This window comes from Callorhinchus milii, unplaced genomic scaffold (assembly GCF_018977255.1).
Source record: "Callorhinchus milii isolate IMCB2004 unplaced genomic scaffold, IMCB_Cmil_1.0 Scaffold53, whole genome shotgun sequence".
Classification (NCBI taxonomy): Eukaryota; Metazoa; Chordata; class Chondrichthyes; order Chimaeriformes; family Callorhinchidae; genus Callorhinchus; species Callorhinchus milii.
Window position 1 is genome coordinate 330,806 of NW_024704794.1, and position 20,417 is coordinate 351,222.

A 20,417-nucleotide genomic window follows, 5' to 3' on the forward strand; every position below is an offset into this window, starting at 1 on the left:
TGCTGCCACTCACCCTTTTATCTTAAGGGCTTCAATTTAACTAACTAGTCTATTATGTGGCACCTTATCAAATGCTTTCTGAAAATCCATATACGCCTCATTAACCGCACTACCTTCATCAATCCTGTCTGTTATTTCATCAAAGAACTCAGTTAAGTTTGTCAGGCACGATTTGCCTTTAACAAATCCATGTTGGCTGTCATGGTCTCTAGATATTTCTCCACCACCGATGTTAGGCTAACTGACCTGTAGTTTCTAGGTTTATCTCCTTCCCACTATTTGGAAGTCTATAGTATACACCTAGTAGCATAACAGCTTCTCTTCTGCTCCACATCTGTAACCAAATAAATTTCATTCCGTCTTTGAACCCTCTAGCACATTATCCCTTTACCGGGCTGTAGCAGTATCTTTCATCAATACTGCCTGCCTCCTCCTTTTCCTTCCCTATCCTTCCTGAATACATTGTAGTCAGGATTGTTAAGGTCACATTCCTGCCCTTGTTTGAGCCAGGTCTTGGTTATTATACTACATCATAAGCCCATATGGTAACTTGGACCTGCAGCTCGCTAACCTTATTTGTCACGCCCATGCACTCCAAAACTACCTTTGCTTTGCATTTCTTCCCTGTCTGATCCCTCCTCTTTCTGAACTATTTATTCCAAAGTTATTTGTCTCTCCCAGTTCTCTATGTTCCTTTATGTTCCTTGTTTCTCCTCTCTGATGCTACTTCCTATCTGTGTGATAGAGGTCACTGGATAGTCATTATGTAACAACCCTGCCTCCCCAGGGATACCAAGATTTTGTGTGCTAACACCATTGAGTGATGGTTCTTGGTATTGCTCACTTCTAGATAATTTTGTCCTCTCGGAAACATTAAAGATACTAGCCAGACTGGCATTAAAGATACTAAAATCGGGTCCATCTAAGAGCAGATCGTTTGGAAGTTTCCGAATGTTGCAGATTGTTCCGAATGTTCCAAGTGTTCAACCTTCTCAATCCCCCAAAACTCTTACTTTCAGCTTTGTCACATTGATAGTCCAGAAGAAGGAGGCCTACCACCATATGCTTTTGCTTTGATGATAATCTACTTTCTACAGCAACGAAAGGAAGCTGTGCTGCCCGTTTACCTTGGATTATGGGTGAGTTACCTCTTAATTGAATTCTCGATTTTAATTACTTATTTTACTTAAGCAAATTTGATTGTCACGAATTTCTGTATGATTTCGACTCAGTTTGAATCATGGGAATATCAGTGTGCTTCTGCTATGTTCTATCTGTCCAAGCTCAAATTGCTTTAATTTACCCTCAAGCTGTTAAGAAATGGGAAATGGTTAAGCCATTTTGATAGTAAAGTTTAAACTGTTATTGTGAAACCATGCCTGAGGTTCCCAAATTCTTGAGGTTAATACAGACTTAGCTTGCTAATAGGATCAACATGAATATAGTCTTTATGGTGGTTAATGAGGTAAGTTAGTATAATTGGGTTAGTTTTCTTAGTTCAATTCTTGGTTGTGACTGTGAATTTTACCCCTCATGTTCTATAACTTTCTACCATTATATTTCATCCCAATCCACATTTTCAATCCATTTTCTGTGCTTAATAGAGAGAGAAGGAAAAAGGGCTGTGGATAAACTGACAAATGGAGCCTGTTATAGACCCAATAATCAGACAGTGAAGAAACAAAAACTTACATGAAACAGATTGAATCTGTGATTCAGCTGCATATAAAAATGTGAGGATTCAATATATTATGTATGGTGTTTTGCATACAGTACTTCCATTGATAACATTTTATGTACTTTTTCTTTGAAGATTGAAGGTTTTTCTCTGGATAACCTGGCAAATTTCAGTCTTAAAGGTGTAGAAGATAACCAGGTCATCTGGGAACTGAAAGCTGTCAGCACAGATGATGTTATTTCGAATGAAGGAAAAGTATGTTTGTTTTGGAATGCATCAGATACATCACAGCAATCTTTTCTTTTTATAGATCTGGTAATTGACTTGGGCAACTTCTTAATCACATTCCTTTCTGTTTCTTAGGTAGCACTTACATTTAGGGAAGATGAACAAAGTTCCTCCCCTATGGGCCAACTGTGGGTGGAGCTTCTTCGGTTTTATGCACTGGAATTTGCCTTGGCTGACTATGTCATCGGAATACGAATTCGAGAACCACTTTCTCGGGAAGCTAAAGACTGGCCTAAAAGAAGAATTGCAATAGAAGGTATTAATAATAATAATTGTGAATCTAAACGATTGGTTATTAATTAACATTTGAGGGGTCGAGATTTGTAATTTCATTGCATTTCACAAAAGGCTTTGATGGACACATTGGATTTTTTTTATTTGTACATCTGGAAACTATCTTCAAGTATAAAAGGTTGTCTCACATTAAGGGCATTATATAAATAGATATTGTTAAAAAGAAATGCTCTGCTTCAATTACGATATACAATAGACACCAATTTATGAATATATTAGCAATTTTACTAATTTTTGTACTTCACTTACCATCAAATTGTTTGTGGCATGATTTATATTCTCACAAATAAAAGTGGGTGTATAATTCACCTATGATGGTGTTGATTCCTGTGATTCTAAATACAAATAAAACATTTAAGAAATATTTGTTTTGAAAATGTTTTTCTTCCCCTTTTTGAACAGAACTGTGAGCAAAACACGATGAAGCAAATAGTTAAGCAGTGTGGAAATGTGTTTTGTTTCTACAGTTCTGGAATAACATTAGTTTTGTATTTCAATTTAACATTTAAATTATATTGTAAGAGTATTAATATATTGTAGTGAATATTTTTCAGTAAAAGTAACTTACTTAAAGCTATAAACAAAACACAAAATACTGCAGATGTTGGAAATCTGAAAACAAAAACAGAAGTCGCCGGAAACACTCAGCAGGTCAGGCAGCATCTAATGGTTTCCCATCATAGCCTGTCCTCTACCCCATTTTCACCTTTGTCTTCTTTGCCCTGCCTCCCCTCTCTCTGTTAGTCCTTAAAAGCCTCTCCCTCCCAACATGCCACAGTTCTGACAAAGCGTCAGGGAGCCGAAACATTGACTTACTTTCCTTTCTCCATAGATGCTGCCTGACCTGCCGAGCATTCCCAGCGACTTCTGTTTTTGTTGAAAGCTGTAAACATTCTCTAACTATAACTTAATAGCAAATCAATCATGGAATATATAATTAATATTGTAAAGATATTAAAATAATTCATCATGTAAAATTCATGTCTTTTTCATAGGAAAACTAAAAATTATTTGATTAAAGAGGATGATTTAATAGTATGATTGAAACCACATTGAGGAATGTAATATTTACAGAGTTCTTACTTTTAAATGGATTAAACCTCCTTGAATTGACCAATAGAACAGTCATAAAGTACTTTGGATTAATGTGTTAAATATCTTGTTGAATTGGAGAATGTAAATGCTAACCATCTATTTTTGTAATTTTTTTTTCTCCCAGATCCATACTCGGTAAAAAGAAATGTTGCACGAACCCTTAACAGCCAGATGGTGTATGATTACATCATTCATTGTTTGAGAGCAACCTACAAGTATTTTGCATTGCCCAAGAACAAAGCAGCAAAGTGCAACAGAAAGGGCAATACAAAAGTTGATTCTGAAAGTACTAAAAAGCTGGACAGTATCAAAACTGGTGGTGCTATTCCAGCAGGTACTCCCAATGGAGGGTACTTGCAATTGCATACGGATAGTGATAAAATCAATGCTGTAGATTCCTTTAGAAATGAACAAACTATACAAAACTGTGGATCTGAAGGAATTGCTGAGGAAGAGCTGATTTCTGATTTTGAAAACATTTTGATTACTTCATATGAGCCTAATGATAAAAATCATCCAGAACAAAGTGAAGATAAGCAAAGCAGTGATGATGTTTTGGAAAGTGGAAATGATGAGGAGCGGTTTGATATGCCTGGAAAGCAGAAAAAGAGTTCAGCTGCTACCAGCAGAGTCTGGGAGGAAGACAAGGGTAACCATTCTACAGAAGTCGATAAGGAAACCTCCAGTGATGAAGAGATGGGTACCCGTGTTAAAAATTCTTATTTTAGAGATAACTTTTATTCTGAAAGTCTATCAGATTCTGAAGGTTTTCTGAATCCACAGAATATGGAATGTGATGAATTTGGTTTAGAAGACTGCAGTCAACAAGAAGGGAAAGATGAAGAAGAAATTGTATTGAATGATGAAGATAGAGAAAGCTCTGACAGTGTAGATTTATTACCTTGCACCCCTGAAAAGCCAATGCATCAGCTTGTGGGAGCAGTAAGCAGGAATGAAGAGGATGAGGAAGACGATGAGGAGGAGGAAGAGGATGAATTGGATCTGAATATTTCAAGAATTCACCTTGATACAGCTGACGAGGAGTTTGAGAATATATGTACTGAGTCCAGTGAGGAAGATGATCAGTCTGGTGAGGGTACAGTAATTCATGATGAATTACTGAACTGCAAGGGACAGACATCAGCAAAATCTCAAGATGGTGCCACTGCTCAGCTATTTAAACACAGTGTTGATAATGAAGTAACTATGAAGCAGAAACAAGAGCTTCAACTGGATGAAATGAATAAGGAAACTCTTCACCAGGAATCACAAACCAGTGGAGAGGACGATATGTTTTATACGTTCAACAGAATTGATTTTACAAAGGGCAAGGTGAGTCCATTTTCTAACAACCCTTTGGAAACCCTTTGTCGTTGGAAGAATATTGTCCTTTTTTTAAAAAAAGCAGATGCTGATTAAACTTGTTATGACGTTAACCCACAATATTGTGTATGTATTATATATATTTTAAGATATGAAATTACTAAGTGATTTGGTGTAGAACTTCTTCTGCTAAGAATAAACAAAAGCAAAGTGTCCTCCGCTCAGTCAGATGTCCAAAATTTCACCTAAAATTAGCCTGTATGATTCAAAATGCAATGTTGCACAGAATTATGGAAAATCCTTAAATTTGTTTTAATTTGCAAGTTGGGTTTCTGCAGTTCTTCAAAAGACTGATTGCCAATTTAAAACTGAATTTAAAAATTTTCTACAATTCTGTACAATATTATATTTTAAGAAAATTTGTCTTGCTATCTAAGACAAGATAGAATTACAAGCCCAGACTTCCTTACACCTTGTTTTTAACATGAATTACTTTGTCATAAGTTTGATGCTTGAATTATACTTGTGTAGTTTTAGAGATAACAGATACTATATTATCTCAAATCCTATGTATAACCCTGGAGCCCTAATCCATTCACATCTGCTGAGTTTATACAGCTGAAGGGCAAACAGGACACATCCTGAGAGCTGCCCGGCTCAATCTCAGTTTCTGATGTGCATATCATGGTAAATGCAACCAAACTGTGATGATTGACTGCAAAGCCTTATTCTAAACACACTATTAATGAGAATGATGGATTTGTTAGTGCGCTTTAATTTGAATGGTTGGAGGGCTAGTAAGCCTCAACTGCCCAGCTATATGTTCTCAAAACTCAATTGTAGGTGGGAAAGATATTCTGCATAAATTGGCCGTTTCACTTTAGGCTCCAGTAAGCATCTGCGTAATTATGTAATTATTTACATTACATTACTGCGTAATTATTTCATTATGTTTAAAAAAAGTAACATCACTACCTTTCTTGAATAGGCTTCCATAATTGTTTGCAACTTGTGCAAACGAGAAGGACATTTGAAGCAAGATTGTCCAGAGGACTTCAAAAAAGTTGACCTTGATCCATTACCACAAATGACACCCATCTTTCTGGAATTTCTGGATCAGGTTTGCTTCCATTGTTACAGTAAGTATTTTGTCTTAAATACACTTTCAGCATTTAAAGATCTTTGTTTTTATTCTCAAAAAGGCACACAAAATCATCAGTCCTCCTGCAATAATCAAAAATATGGCCTTCCCTCCTTCCCCAGCTTCTGTTTGGGAATTCACTGCATGAGGAAACATAAGTTTGTACTGGGCTACTTCGAAGTTCAGTTCATCGATATGTCTGCGATTAGTATAAACGCACAAAGCTTATATAAAATTAAAATGGTAATTTTCCACATGCAATGATTCAGACAGGAGTTCTCATAGTTCATCTCTCAAAATTGAGGATCATCTGTGTTGTATTTCTTCGAACTGCCTCAAGGGTCTGTACAACCTTCTACCACAGCAGCCAGAATCGTATGCACAACTTCCTGCAGTGGTTAAACCAAAGCATTGTACAAATTGAGGTTTATTTCCGGAGATCTTTTTGCCCACGTACTTTACAGTCATTCATGTTACAGTGTATCCTGTGAAGCGCTTAGGGACGTCTCAAAGATATGATAAGGCGCTCTATCAAATCCAAGGATATTATTATTTTTTATTATCTGATTTCAACTAATTTGACAGTATTTGACAATTCTGTTTGCCATGAGGCCCCAAGTTGAGAATTACTTCTTCAATGAAATGGGTGAATATTTGAATAATTTATTTACCACTATTAATGTACGCACGCAGTACCATTATGCCATTAAGATACTAACACAATACCAAGAGGAACCACCTGACAAGCTGCACAATGCTCTTCCTCCTTTTGGTTCAAATTAAAATTTAAGCGTGAATTGCTTACAGTGGAAGAAATTCATTTGTACATGCTTTCTATAGCTCTTGGTTTCTATTATTGCTGTAGTAGCTGATAATGTCTTCAGTAGTTTCCTTCTAGGAATTTAAACTTTCTATAAAGAGGGGCTGTTGAAGAAAGAGCGCAATTTCCAGCCATGCAGCATCTGCCTCAGATGAGCAAGGGGCTTCACTGCAGTTTCCTGTTTGTGGGTCTCATATACTTAATCTGAAATGTTTGTCTATCAAAGAATTTTGAATATCCTTAAAGCAATGTAAAAAAAAAAATTACTTTTGTGAATTTCCCTCTTTCACTGTTTCTGCCTGCAGCCCACCCCGGGGTGATGAATCCACCCCAAGGAATGTGCAAATTAAACTGTACATAGAAAATTAGAGGAAATATATCAAAAGTAGAATATGTAACTATTGGGTTTAACAATGTCTGTTGTACAATATATTTTTAGTAACTTGCAAGCTCAAAGATTACTGGGAAGAGATCAAATAAATTGTATGAAACTAAGATATTCCTTTCTTTCCATTCTAGAAGATTTCTCTCCAGATAGTCTGGAAATTCAGGCACGTGAACATATTTTGCTATGCCTGGAAGATTTTATCAGAACGGAGCTTGATGGTAAATAGTAAATCGTTTGCTGAACTGTGTAACATTTATCAATTAATGACCTTGAAATCTTAATTAAAGGTATTTTGCTTTCATTACAGATAGGTTCCTATACAGTTTAAGTTCCTATTTTGAATGATGTTCAGAAATATGGACATGAAACACTTATACTTTTAGAAAAACTAAACCCTATTTCTAGAATGTAATTTTTAATATGGTAACTTGCCAACAAATTCAAAATCTTAATCATATACTTATAATATGCTATTGTGGAATAATCCAATTTGTAATTATACAATATCAAGATAAATTCATTGGTTCTCCTTATTCAAGTGGATCCTGTGTAAGGTTATTTAATCAGTATTTCTACTGACGTTTGGCTGTTTTAGTTTATAAAAACTAAATACTGCTAGAGAATATTTTTAACAATTCCAAGAGAACCACCGTGAATTCTAGTGAAATACAAATAGAATTGTTTTTATTCTATATATTTTTTTAAAAAAAAACACTTTAGCTTCACAGCAGTATGTTTCAGAAAGAATGATTTTTCATTTTATTCTAAAATATTGTTCTCAATAATTACATGCCTCAATTGATATAAGAATTTTAAAACGTTTTTTGGTATCTAATGTATTAAAATATTCAGATTTTGGTTTATTTACAATTTAGTATACTGAAATGCTTTAATATGACTTGAAGTTGTAATTCATCAGTACTAAGTGTCAATTCTTGTACTGTATTTAAAATGGAAAAGTACACGTAATATCCCTCAAAGAATCCATTTGCTTTTATAAATAACTTCCATTTTGATTTTATTTAGATATCTGAGTGTAGGCAAATGGGATTACAACTCCCTAAACTCTGATTCTGATGTGCTGGAATATAGCTTCATCTTCATGTTTTACAGCTACAGCAAATCTCTGCTTGTTTGGGTCTTCCAAGAATGGGTTTGGTTTCAAACAAAGTGACCTTGATATCTGTATGACATTTGAAGGTCGTGAAACAGCAGAGGTATGAAGAATATATGGTTTTCAGAAATTCCTTTGATCAAGCTGTACTCTGAAAAGTCACACAAAGTTTGCATTATTTTCCACTATATTCGCAGATAATAGCTATTGGACATGTTCTGTTCCTACAGTAGCTTTGTGGGGGAAGGAATACGTAGAGCATTATAAACACAAATTTGATTAGTAATATCCTGTGCATTATTTCTCAATAAATTTCCACTAATTTGTCAGTTTTGTGCTTTCCTGAATATCAGGAAGGATATGGAAAACACTGACTGATAGCAGTCACAAGCAAAAAGTCAACAAAATTAAATTAAAAGCCATATAATGCACAGTATGTAGGAAACATTAGATGACTGGAAGTTAATTTAATTGTTCAGTTGACTTGTAAATTATGCTTGATTTTCTCAATGTATGAGAACTAAGCTTTTGTTAAATTTCTACACTGAAAATATCTGTCAGGTGTCTTCTCCTTATTATGAATGGTAAGTTTTACCCTTTTATAGTATACCGATTTGTTCCATTATATCTCAGAAAGATTAGAGAAATAAGATGTGACAATATAATGATTTATCACAACTTACTGCTTTTTTGTAAAAATATGATTAATATGACCACAAAATCTTCAAAAGAGATTAATTACAACTGTTCACTTATCCAGGCCTTCACGCCGTAGTCTGAAATTTATAGAGACCATTGAAAAAAATGGCAAAATGACTACTGTAATAGGGTGGTAGGATATAGATTATATTGCACATATTGAGTATTGTTTCTTTATAGTGTTAAAAAAAGCAGAATGCAAACTTTTATTTAATGTCTTCCAGGGATTGAACTGCATCAGGATTATTGAGGATTTGGCAAGAGTGCTCAGGAAGCATCCAGGTACATTTGCTGTACCAAATAAATGGCCTTGCTGTACGTATGCACAGTGAATGGGGTTCACCGTGCAACTGACTTATACCTAATTGTGGTATAATCTAGCTCATACAAACCCTGCATTATTGCATTGTATATTGACAAACAGTCCTTTCGTGACAGCTTGTGCATACTACAGCTGGGCCCCTTTATAACAGTGCTTTAGGTCCACAACTAGGCATAGCATAAAAACAGTCAACAGTCAGCATTTCCGGATCGTGAATTCACAGCTGACATCACTTTCTGCATACAGTGAAACTATATTAATGCATCCCTGCTATACCAGGGCATGTTATAATGGGATCTTCCTATACTTGAAATGCTTTCTCAAAGAATTACAGGTTTTATTTAACTTTTAAATATTCCATTATGGGAATGCAAAGGAGAATGGAGTTTTGGAAACGCATGGTACTGTCTTGAGAGAATAACCTACTGCTTTTCAAATGTAATTCTAGGCCTAAGAAGCATTCTGCCCATTACAACAGCAAAAGTGCCAATCGTTAAGTTTTTTCATGTAAGGAGTGGACTTGAGGGAGACATTAGTTTGTATAACACTCTGGTAAGAAAACTGAAGCAGTTCACTTTAACTAGATGTTTTATAATTATATAATAATGTCATAATTAATAAATACTAAGTAATCGAATATTTTAGAAATAATTGGGTTTAAAATGTTCACTTTGTGTTTTCTATCTGAAATGCAACCTGTCTACCGAAACAATGAAGTGTGCTTGGATTTTAGGGGTGTTGGTTTGAAATCATTTCGCCATTATGCATAACTTAGTAGGGCATCCACCCAATTTGGACAAAACACAAACTACTGCAGATACTGGAAATCTGAAACAAAAGCAGAAGTCGCTGGAAACACTCAGCAGGTCAGGCAGCATCTATGGAGAGAGGAAAGTGAGTCAACGTTTTGGGTCCATGACCCTTTGTCAGACCTGCGGCATGTTGGAAAGGAGAGGCTTTAAAGGACTAACAGAGAAGGGGGAAGCAGGGCAAGGAAGACAAAGGAGAAAATGGGGTAGAGAACAGAGGATGATGGGTTAAAGAGGTGTTAATGATGCTAAACAAAGTGGGGGATTGCAACAAAACGGGGAAAGAGGTCTTCTTTAACCTATCATCCCCTGTTCTCTACCCCATTTTCCCTTTTGTCTTCCTTGCCCTGCCTCCCCCATCTCTGATAGTCCTTAAAAGCCTCTCCCTCCCAACATACCCAGTTCTGACGAAGGGTCATGGACCCAAAACGTTGACTCACTTTCCTTTCTCCATAGATGCTGCCTGACCTGCTGAGTGTTCCCGGTGACTTCTGATCCTATTTGGACAATTGCTTTGATGTTATTTTCTAATTAAAATGTATATTTAATTACAGTAAACTTGATTCAATATATTTACAATATACATGATTCAACAGATTTACAAGTACATTTTCTTATTGCAGGCATTGCATAATACTGGACTTTTGGCCTCTTATGCAGCTATTGATCCCAGAGTGAAATATTTAGGATATACTATGAAAATTTTTGCAAAGGTATGTGTTTGCTGAGTCTTCTGTATTTGTTTATCAAAATGGATTTTTAAAAGTATTCGCTAATCCTGTGGTTTATATTGATAGTTTGATTTTTCACAGGGTAGTTTTGGTGATCCAAAATGCTGGATAAAACTTATTTTTGTTTCAGGCACTAGAAATTTGTACTTCAGTCACTAGAAATTTGTATTTCATTTTAAACAGATATGCGATATTGGAGATGCATCCAGGGGCAGTCTTTCATCATATGCATATACTCTAATGGCACTTTACTTCTTGCAGCAGAGGAAGCCACCAGTTATTCCTGTCCTTCAAGAGGTAAGATTTAACAAAAAAAACAAGGATCCCAAGAGAAAGCTTTTATTATTTTCTCATATGGGAAAAATAGGTTGATATTTATAGGAAAATGTAAACAAATCTCAACTACAGGATTACTCGATTTTTTTTAAAAAAAAGTAAATATTTTCGTTAACTAGAATACGGTGTTAAATATACAAACATCAACATACTTCATGATTTATATTTTCTTAAATCAGATTAAAAACCTAGTTAAACTCAATATACTGCAGATATACAGTTCTTAAACAGTTACAGATTATAATTTTATTATTTTGTTACATATTTTATTTCAATGCTTTTCAGATATTCGATGGAGNAAAAAAGTCAGTATTTGTCGATGGCTGGAATGTTTATTACTTTGATAAACTTGATGAATTGGTAAATTAACATCAACATTTACCATTTACTTTATTCGCTCCCTTGCCTCCTTCAAGGCATGTCTCAAGACCCTCCTCTTTGACCGTACCTTTGTCCATCCTCCTGCACTCCACCCCTTCTGATTCCCCACCCCCACCCCGCTCGGGTTCAAATCCCTGACCGTCCCACAACTTGGGACACCCTCCCAACTTGAAAGGTGCCTTACAAATGTAATGTGTTGTTACTTTAAATTCCAAGATGAAAAGTTAATTTGCAGATCACTTCGATTCATTCTATATCAACATTTTCAAGTTAGGAATTGCATGTTAAGAGGAAGCATTCCATAACTAACCCTTAAAGCACTCCTTTTGAAATTCTTCTGATTATAGAAAAACAGGTGGCCAGACTATGGCAAGAACGAAGAATCTGTAGGGGAATTATGGTTGGGACTTCTCAGGTTCTATACTGAGGAGTTTGATTTTAAAGAACATGTTATCAGCATTAGGCGAAAGAATCTGCTCACAACCTTCAAGAAGCAGTGGACGTCTAAATACATTGTAATAGAGGGTAAGTTGGGAGGTGGGAGGGAGTGATCCAATATTCCATCTGTGAACTAATCAGCCAAACCATCGTTCTTCCCCAAACGTTTTTTAAAAGATGCACAAAAATAAAGTCCATGTGTAGTCCCCACTAAGTTTTACTCTTTCAACTGAGGTTTTTTTTTAAAAAAAAGTTGTCTTTTATACAAATCTGTAAAATAAGGTTCAGCTATGTTGAATAAAATAAACTGGAAGTGTGGAATCTTTAATTTATTTTAAATCTGCCTCATATTAGATATGAGTAGCTATTGTTTAGCTAAAAATATAACATATTTTGTTTAAAATAGATCCATTTGACCTGAACCATAATCTTGGAGCTGGATTGTCCCGAAAAAGTAAGTTCCATTTTGTTTTGATTCACATTAAATGTTTGGTTGCAGTAATTCGTTTTTTGGTCAGCAGAGTATATACCCATCACCAAGTTTAAGAGTAGCCAAACAAGAAATCCATATATATATATATATGTGCCACCTACACATTGAAATATCCCTGTGTCTGGCATATAATACACTCTCTCTCCCTGGAGGTACACATCCCAAGTTTACTTAATTCTGGATAATATTAGGTGCTGGCTGGTGAGAACCAAGGCTTGGGGACTTCAGAGGGGTATTGCTGGAATTTGACCAGCTAAATCCGGATAGCTTGTCATTGAGGGTACTGTCTGGCAAGCATCCTGGACCACTCCCATTAAGGTTTTGCAGGATTAACAGGAGCCAAATGGGAAGAATTCCCTACTCCTCCTAAATCCTGCCAAAGAACCAGGTTGGCTGGTCTGTCATCAGCAGTACCTGGGATTACTGCAGACCTGCCTGTCTCAGGAACCTGACTGCTAAGACCACCACAGATGGATGACTTGATTCTGATTTAAATGATTTGCCTGTTTCCTTCAGTGACAAATTTTATCATGAAAGCTTTAATCAATGGAAGAAAAATTTTTGGAACTCCAGTCAGATGGATCCCAAAGGAATATCCTGCATTTTTGGTATGTTGCACTCTTTATGTTGTATGTTTCCATCATATGATTTGTTTTTAAAATGCTATATTTTTATGAAATATTTTCATGTCCTGTTTCCAATGTTGGAAGTTAGGCATTATGTCTTGAGATGATGGAGAAGCCTGATTTATACTATTAGAAACACGTGCAGATCTTCAAAATTGCATGTTTTAATTAAGTTGGAAACATTTTAAAATTGATGCTTGAGAGTTCTGCCTATGAATTTTAAGAGCAGAGTTGGAATTTATTCACATTCACTATATTTATCAGAGTTCCAGTGAAATTTGCTTTCAAATTGTGTTATGCAATCAATATTTATAGAGAGAAAGGTTGGGATTGCCATACTCTGGTAATAGCATAAAGTTTTGGAAGACATTTTTAGTTGTATTGTTCATTATATTTTGTGTGGTGACCTGATGCCTACGCTGTTTTCATATCCACACCTGAACCAGTCACAATTATCGTGAATATTAAGCTCTACTACAGTTTTATGCCACATAGGTTCTATAGATTCGACATCAAAACAAAAAAAGCTTAAATTGCATTGATTTGATTCCAAAATTTCCTCCAGAAGGTTCAAATTGCCTTTTAAAATCAGGTTTGTATTTCAATCAATTTCAAAAATCTTTGTCTTGGATTTCCTGGCCAGTTTCTAATAACATTCAAATCCTAACCAGAGCTCTGGGCATATATTTAGTTGCAAATGCACTTGGCTCACCTTGGGCCCTGGTGAAAGTGATTTTGTAGCAGGAAATATAAATTATTGTTGTGCATAACTTACTTGAATTATTTTATAATTCGTCAAATGTGTTTTTTTAAATTAAAGGAGTATTTCTTTGATCCTGAGATTCTGACTGAAGGAGAGGTAGCTCCAAATGACAGATGTTGTAGAATTTGTGGGAAAATTGGACATTTCATGAAAGATTGTCCCATGAGAAGATGGTGAGTTGGATAGAAGAGGCTTGAGTTCTGTCAAAATATATCTTTTTCTGCTTAAATGGCAATACATTCTACTACTTTCCTTTCAACGGGATTAATTCTCAAACAAATCAGCTAACCATACTCAAAAGTATATAAATTGTTACAAAATCTTCTTTATTGTATTCATTTAGTTAGAAAATGAAAAAAAAGGGGAGAATGCAGGGATTTGCTTTTCTAGAGTTGAGGTGGATTCATAGACTGATAAAATGACAGTGTAGGAGGGTGCTGCTGTTTGGTTTGCAGAAGATATAATGTTATCTCGTGTGGCCACCAACATTATATCTTCTGCATTCGCTGAGACATGACATGCCTGCTCAATGATACAGAATGTAGGTTAAGCTTGTAGCAACCTGTTGTATATTCAAAGCCCTTTGGGTAGGGTGGTCCTAGCAAGACAAGCAGCAAGAAGCTTGCTAGTGTTTGCAATGGTAAAATGCATGATTTTAGCTGATTTAATCCAGCAGTACCACAATGTACATTCTGGGGTACGCACACTTTCGCAAAGCTGCACCTAAATTCTCCAGGTCTGAGCAAATAGGGTGCTTCCTTTTGGGGGATAAGATCGTGTACATGCCATTCCAGACAAATGGATATATATAATATATAGGGAATGTTCTGTAGTTTAGTTTGGAGACAGTTGTGCATGGTGATGAGTTTCTGCGTGTATCAGACACCAGCTGCTTAAAAAAAGAGAATCTGTTTGATCTGTCAAATCTAAACTCATGCTACCTCATCCACTGAAGCTATCTATCTACCCCAATCCCAATTCCCTATACCTTTTTACATTCTTCCCCTTCAAATGTTTATCCAATTTCTTTTCAAATGTTATGATCTCAGCCATTTGTAGCAAAGCACGTTTCATGATATAATAACTAAAAAGGTTGTTCTAACCTTTCCCTTTATTCTGCTGGTGGGGGTGGGGTAGTTCCTGAGAAATGCAGCTCTGCAGTACTCAAGAGCACTGCTGATGACAGCCCAGCCAGACTGGTTTGTCGGCAGGACTTGGAAGAGCAGACCAGTTGATTGGCAGATCTGTTCAAAAAATTAATAATAATTTGGTCATTCGGTCCATGACTGCTCGTGAGACTACTGTGTGCAATTGGGTGCCACAATTTACCCACAAAATATAGTCAATTAATTTTACGGTATATTCTGTGAAGCGCTTTGGGACGGAGAAAAATCCCCAAACGTAACTACTTTTAAGTTTAATCATAGAACTATTTCACTTCTGTTAAAGTATATTTTTGGTTTATAAATTATAAATGGTTGAGAAAAAAAGAACATGCCTAGGGCATGATTATATGGTGTGGATCAAAACACCAAGTGCATATATGAGTTATTTATGGTTATATTAAAAAAAAGCATCACACTTTTGACTGCAGTAGATTGTAAAATAAATTATTTCAGTTATTGTTTCCCTTTCTTATTAGCGATATGTATTTTACAGCTTTCAAAATGTGACCAGTTTTTCTAAATAAAAAATAATATTTTTTGAAATGGAAACAAAAATATGACGTGCCTTAATTCACAGAATCCTTTTTAAAATTACTGTATTTTTGGTGTAAAAAAAAATCTATCCTTGTGGTCAGATTTTTACAAAAATTTCTCATTTTTGTTTTGTGTTATCCAAAATTATATACTCAGTAAAGTATTTGGTATCCCAGCATAAGTAGTGATTTCAACTCTGAATTGTGAGCAGTTGTTTCCTAAAAGTGTTTTTCTTTCTTAAAACGATGCATTCACAGCAAGACCAGAAGAAGAGAAAATCGTGAGGACGTTAGAACCAAAATGGGTTTGAATGACCAGTTTCAAAAACCTATTGAATCCAAACCTAAAAGAAAACATGAAGAAAAAGAACCTCAAAACAAGGATGTCCAGAAGATGTACAGGGAAAGCTTGAAAGATGTTCCAAAAATAGAGGGAGAGTTGTATGGAGAGGCTCGTACCCCACGGAAAACAAAAGAAGAGAAGGTAACAAATGAAATTCTGAGAGATCGAACTCCCAGGCAATATGCAGAACAAAGGAGAAAGCAGGAGCAGGATAAGCGTTGCTTTACCTGTGGGAAAGAAGGCCACATCAAAAAAGAATGTCCTCAATACAAAGGTACTGAAAGATAATTCCAACTTCGTATTTTTTTATTTTACGAGTGAGGAAAGCTAGAAACAAAGGTTTTCCTTGAGTAATTACAAGAACAACTTGCATTTGTTTACCGTCCTTCCTGTGGAGTAGCGTCTCACAGTTCTTGACAGTGGCATAACTTGACGCCAAGCCAGGGAGAGAGGGGAGGTGACTGTTGCGATCTGAAGGCTGGCAAGGGGTGGGCAAGGTGTTGAGGCATTGAATGAAGGCAGCGGGTAGATAAATGGGGTATAAGCAGTTCAGAAAGGTAGGGAGGTACCACTGCATAAAGTGCTTTGTGAGGATGTAGAAATCGATCCATTTTTCAACAGGGAGCCAATGGAGATTGGCAAGGACTGGGATAATAGGAGGTGTGGTGTTTGGTACAGGTGAGAGTAAGGAGGCAGAGTTTTAAATGAATTGGATTTTATGAATGGTGAGGCTGGAGAGGAGAGTATTGGAAAAATCAAGGCAGGAGGTGCCACGAATGCATGGTTAAGGCTTTTATCTGTGTTGAGTGTAAGGTATAACTGTGTTAAGGAATTACGTTGCTTTTTGTCTTTCATTTTCCTGGTGGATTATCTATTCTGCACTACTACAGGTGGATCGGGTGCTGAGAATGCTTCATCAGTAAGAATGACTGTGCCCTCTTCAGTATCAAATGTCATAGGAAATGAAAATAAAATTCACATGGTAAGAGNAAAAAAAGAACATTGGGACAGAAACCAAATGTGAACATACTTTTTGCCGCATATAAATTTTAATTTTATTTTGGACTTAAATCTTACAGAAAGAGAAGAGGAAACAAAAACAAAAAGGATTCTTAAATTCTCAGCCAGGTTTGGAAATTTCATTAATACTAATACATTAAACTCCTGATAACTCAACCCTGGTTTAACTTGTCACTAAGTCAGGCTGGTCCAACCTTTTGGCTGCCGAGGGCTAGATTCCCTATTTGAGAAAGGTCCCCAGGACGTTTAAGCAATATTTTGTGTTTCCCTTCCAGAAACATAACATTTACACAGCACTTTTTTTTATGTTGTAAGGACATCTCAGAGTGCTCAACAAACTCGGCTGGGCACCTTAGATGGGGATGGGAGCTGAGAGAGGTGGGATGGGGAGGGGAAAAGATGACCAAAAGCGTGGTCAAAGCGTTAGATTTTAATGTCCCTTGAAAGAGGGGAATGGAACTCCAGAGAGTGGCGGCAAAATGGAGATGTTGGGGCAGATGGGGTGGGGGAACATGAAGCAAACTGGTGTTTGCTCTGCCAAGGGAAAGGCTGTGTCAGGAGGTCACAGAGGTCGGTAGGGGAGGGAGGTGGAATGAAGGACATAGAGAAGTTCCTCGCTGGGGAAAGAGGGAGCTTTCTGTGAAGAAACTGCACGGCACATCACTAGGTGTCGTCCTCAGTTGCCCCCATGATGGCTGAGGATGACTCCTTGACAGTGACCCACAAAACATTGCCCTCAATTCTCCTTTCTCTCTCTCACTCTCTGTTTCTCTCTCTCTCCCCCTCTTGCTCTCGCTCTGCCATCTCTTCCAATTACTGTTTCTCACTCCCCTTCTCTCTCGCACACATTCTTCTCTATTCTCTCTCCCCTCACACTTCTATCTCTGCCCTCTCTCTTTCTTTCTCTCCCCCCCCCCCACTCACATTCTTTCTCTCAATCACTCTCTCTCCCCCTCTATGTTAATCACCCACTCTCAATCTCCCCTTTTCACACACTCTCTTCCCCCCTCTCAATCTCTCCCTGCTCTCCTCTCAATCATTTTCTCTTTCTCCCCCTCTCTGTCAATCACTCTCTCACACCCTCTCTCACTCCCCAATCCCTCTCTCTCTCAATCAGCCGGCGGGTGCTAAGGACGCGGTTAGTAAGAGACGTACTTGCCTTCCTGACAGACTGCAGTAACAGACGGCAGTATTTCCACTCTCTGCACTGCATCCTCCCAACCACCGACTCCTGCCGCTGCCCTGGTAGAACGTTCATTAGGGAGGGAGCTAATGTTGGAAATGGTCTCGGGCCGGCTAAAATCACCTGCCGGGCCGGATGTGGCCCATCAGCCACCAGTTAGACCATGATGACTTATGTCATCATGCTGTCAATAATCAGGCTGCATTTATTTATGTATTTATACTTATGATTAACATTTCTTTGTATGTGGAATTTGAACTACTTTAAAAGATTGAGAAGGACCATACTAACACTAGCTAACATAATACTTTTAAATCATGCATTATAGAGAAAAGAGTTTAATAAACATTTTCTTTTCATGTTATAGTACATTTTATTTTGATGTTTTAAATTGTATTTGCTTAATCTTTGTGTGTTAGCAGGCCTTAGCAATAAATTCTCAACAAACTCTTCCGCTCAGGGAAAATCTTCACATAAAAGAGCCCAACCAGAATGAAATTTGAAGAAAGAAAGCCAAAAAGAAAATGCAGTGCGTTTCCATTTGGTTGATGATTATAAATCTATAAGTTTTGTGTAAATCCTCTAATTCTACCACAATTGAAAAGAGAGTAAATGATTTATGCTTGTCTTGGTGGAACAAAGAGTGTTTTTTTTTATGTTTTGTGTTTTAAAATGTTGCCACAATGTGGTGGCCTGTTCTTTTTTTTAAAATGAGGAATGTTTTTAAATTAGACCACAGGCCTTGTTTAAAATGTATTTCATGTTGTAATATCAAGCATCAGAAATTGAAAATTTCAAGCACTGTTTTAATCTTCTTTTGACCAGTAAGCCAACTATTACAGAAGTTTATTTTTCTTCCGTAAAGTAAATTGCAAACCCAGCTCATCAATTCTGGAATTATTTCTTGTGCACATTCAATACATGAGTGCTAATAGTAATTTAATTGAAAATTGTTAAAGTAACATCAAAGTTCAGAAATGTTACCCCAATTTTCAGAATAACATTCAAATTTAGTTCTCCCCTCCTCCCCCAAAATGTACATAAACTTGTCACTAAAATAAATTCACAAATATGTCATCAGATTTGTGATCTTGGATGTATTTAATTACTATAGATAGGAGAATAGGAGTATAACTTGATGTATCATTGTTTATAATCCACTGTTTATAGTCCACTGTTAAGCACCACGAGACACTGTCCCATGTGAAGGCCGCTATATAAATGCAAGTTGTTGTTATAATAACAAGTCTTTTTGGGAGTTGCTGATTTAGCAAATAGTTGGCAGTGGGTAAATGTTATTTATTTACATTCTAATCTTTGGACTGTCAATTGGTTTAATTTGAACCATTGAAATTGAAGCCAAAATGTAAACAACCCTTTTTAAAAACTTATATGAATAGTTGTGGTTCAAATTACGTCCCAGTGGTATTTTTATGATTTGATTTTGGAGGGAAAATGTTATATAAGGTTATATGTGCATCTGGAAATGGAAATCTTGAATTTGTTTAATACTATGACTGTGATAAGTTGCTTTTGAATAAATGTGTGTTTTTTGAGGATTTGCTGCTTAAGTTGCTGAAGTGTTTAAAACACTGATGCTTGTATAAAAAGCAAGATTTGAGATGTGGATAGGTACCTCTTGTTTGTACATATGTGGTAAATGTACATTCAAAATCTTAACTACTGTATGTAAAGTCTTGTGGCAACACAAATAAAAATTCTTAGAAAAAGGAAACCTTATATGAAAATGGATGATCTTTTGTGTTCTGTTGATTTTTTTGTGCTAAATTTGAAAGGCTGCTTTTTGGAACCCAAGCAGAAGTTTCTTTTACAGTCAAGTGGAGAGACTTAGATTTAGTATGTCTAACATTAATTATATACAGTATTGTATTAGTCTACAGACCAATGGTTTTGAATTGTCTTACTTGTAGTTCAATCAAACTACGTATTTGTATGAATGTGAAAGCCACGGGCAAATGGGTTGGAAAGAAAAAAAACATGCTTGCAAATGGTTAAATCTGCAAGGCAATACTGATTAGCAAGTAGCCATGGCAAAGGGTACATCCCCATATCAGCAGAAAGTGTATTTGGGTGACAGAACCACATGAGTTCCTTCTTTCCAATCTATACATATTCCTTCCATTCTATAAAGGTCAGTTCAAAAAAGATACGTTTGACCAATCTGAAACTAAAATGATTTGTAGAAATAAACTGATCTTTGGAACCAAGGCATGTGTTCCTCCAAAGAAAACATAATAAAGGCAGTAATTATGTGCAGCAAGCCAGGTATAGATTCAAATGTGTAAAATGTTATATTGAAAATAGAAACTCGCATATAATTTAAGTGAGTTTAGTGTACTGATCTAAATACTTAAAACCAATTCAGTTTCAAGGTGACTAAATTATACGAATCAACTACAGGATTACAAAGCT

The 20,417-nt window shown here is 36.2% G+C and overlaps 1 protein-coding gene across 1 annotated transcript in view; it reads left to right on the top strand.

The window, feature by feature from the left end:
- The window catches only part of tut7 (terminal uridylyl transferase 7), a 43,163-nt gene extending 23,444 nt beyond the window's left edge, over nt 1-19,719 (top strand). Inside the window, exons 10-29 of the mRNA XM_007908046.2 lie at nt 1,020-1,139; nt 1,814-1,933; nt 2,042-2,222; nt 3,480-4,687; nt 5,667-5,817; nt 7,159-7,245; nt 8,141-8,244; nt 9,065-9,122; nt 9,611-9,714; nt 10,595-10,684; nt 10,886-10,999; nt 11,324-11,398; nt 11,767-11,944; nt 12,264-12,311; nt 12,867-12,958; nt 13,797-13,912; nt 15,697-16,055; nt 16,672-16,763; nt 16,861-16,909; nt 18,404-19,719. Coding sequence (XP_007906237.2) covers nt 1,020-1,139; nt 1,814-1,933; nt 2,042-2,222; nt 3,480-4,687; nt 5,667-5,817; nt 7,159-7,245; nt 8,141-8,244; nt 9,065-9,122; nt 9,611-9,714; nt 10,595-10,684; nt 10,886-10,999; nt 11,324-11,398; nt 11,767-11,944; nt 12,264-12,311; nt 12,867-12,958; nt 13,797-13,912; nt 15,697-16,055; nt 16,672-16,763; nt 16,861-16,909; nt 18,404-18,480 — 3,423 coding nt within the window. The 3' untranslated portion in view covers nt 18,481-19,719. The remainder of the gene's footprint in view (nt 1-1,019; nt 1,140-1,813; nt 1,934-2,041; nt 2,223-3,479; nt 4,688-5,666; nt 5,818-7,158; nt 7,246-8,140; nt 8,245-9,064; nt 9,123-9,610; nt 9,715-10,594; nt 10,685-10,885; nt 11,000-11,323; nt 11,399-11,766; nt 11,945-12,263; nt 12,312-12,866; nt 12,959-13,796; nt 13,913-15,696; nt 16,056-16,671; nt 16,764-16,860; nt 16,910-18,403) is intronic.
- Nucleotides 19,720-20,417: the final 698 nt, after the last annotated feature.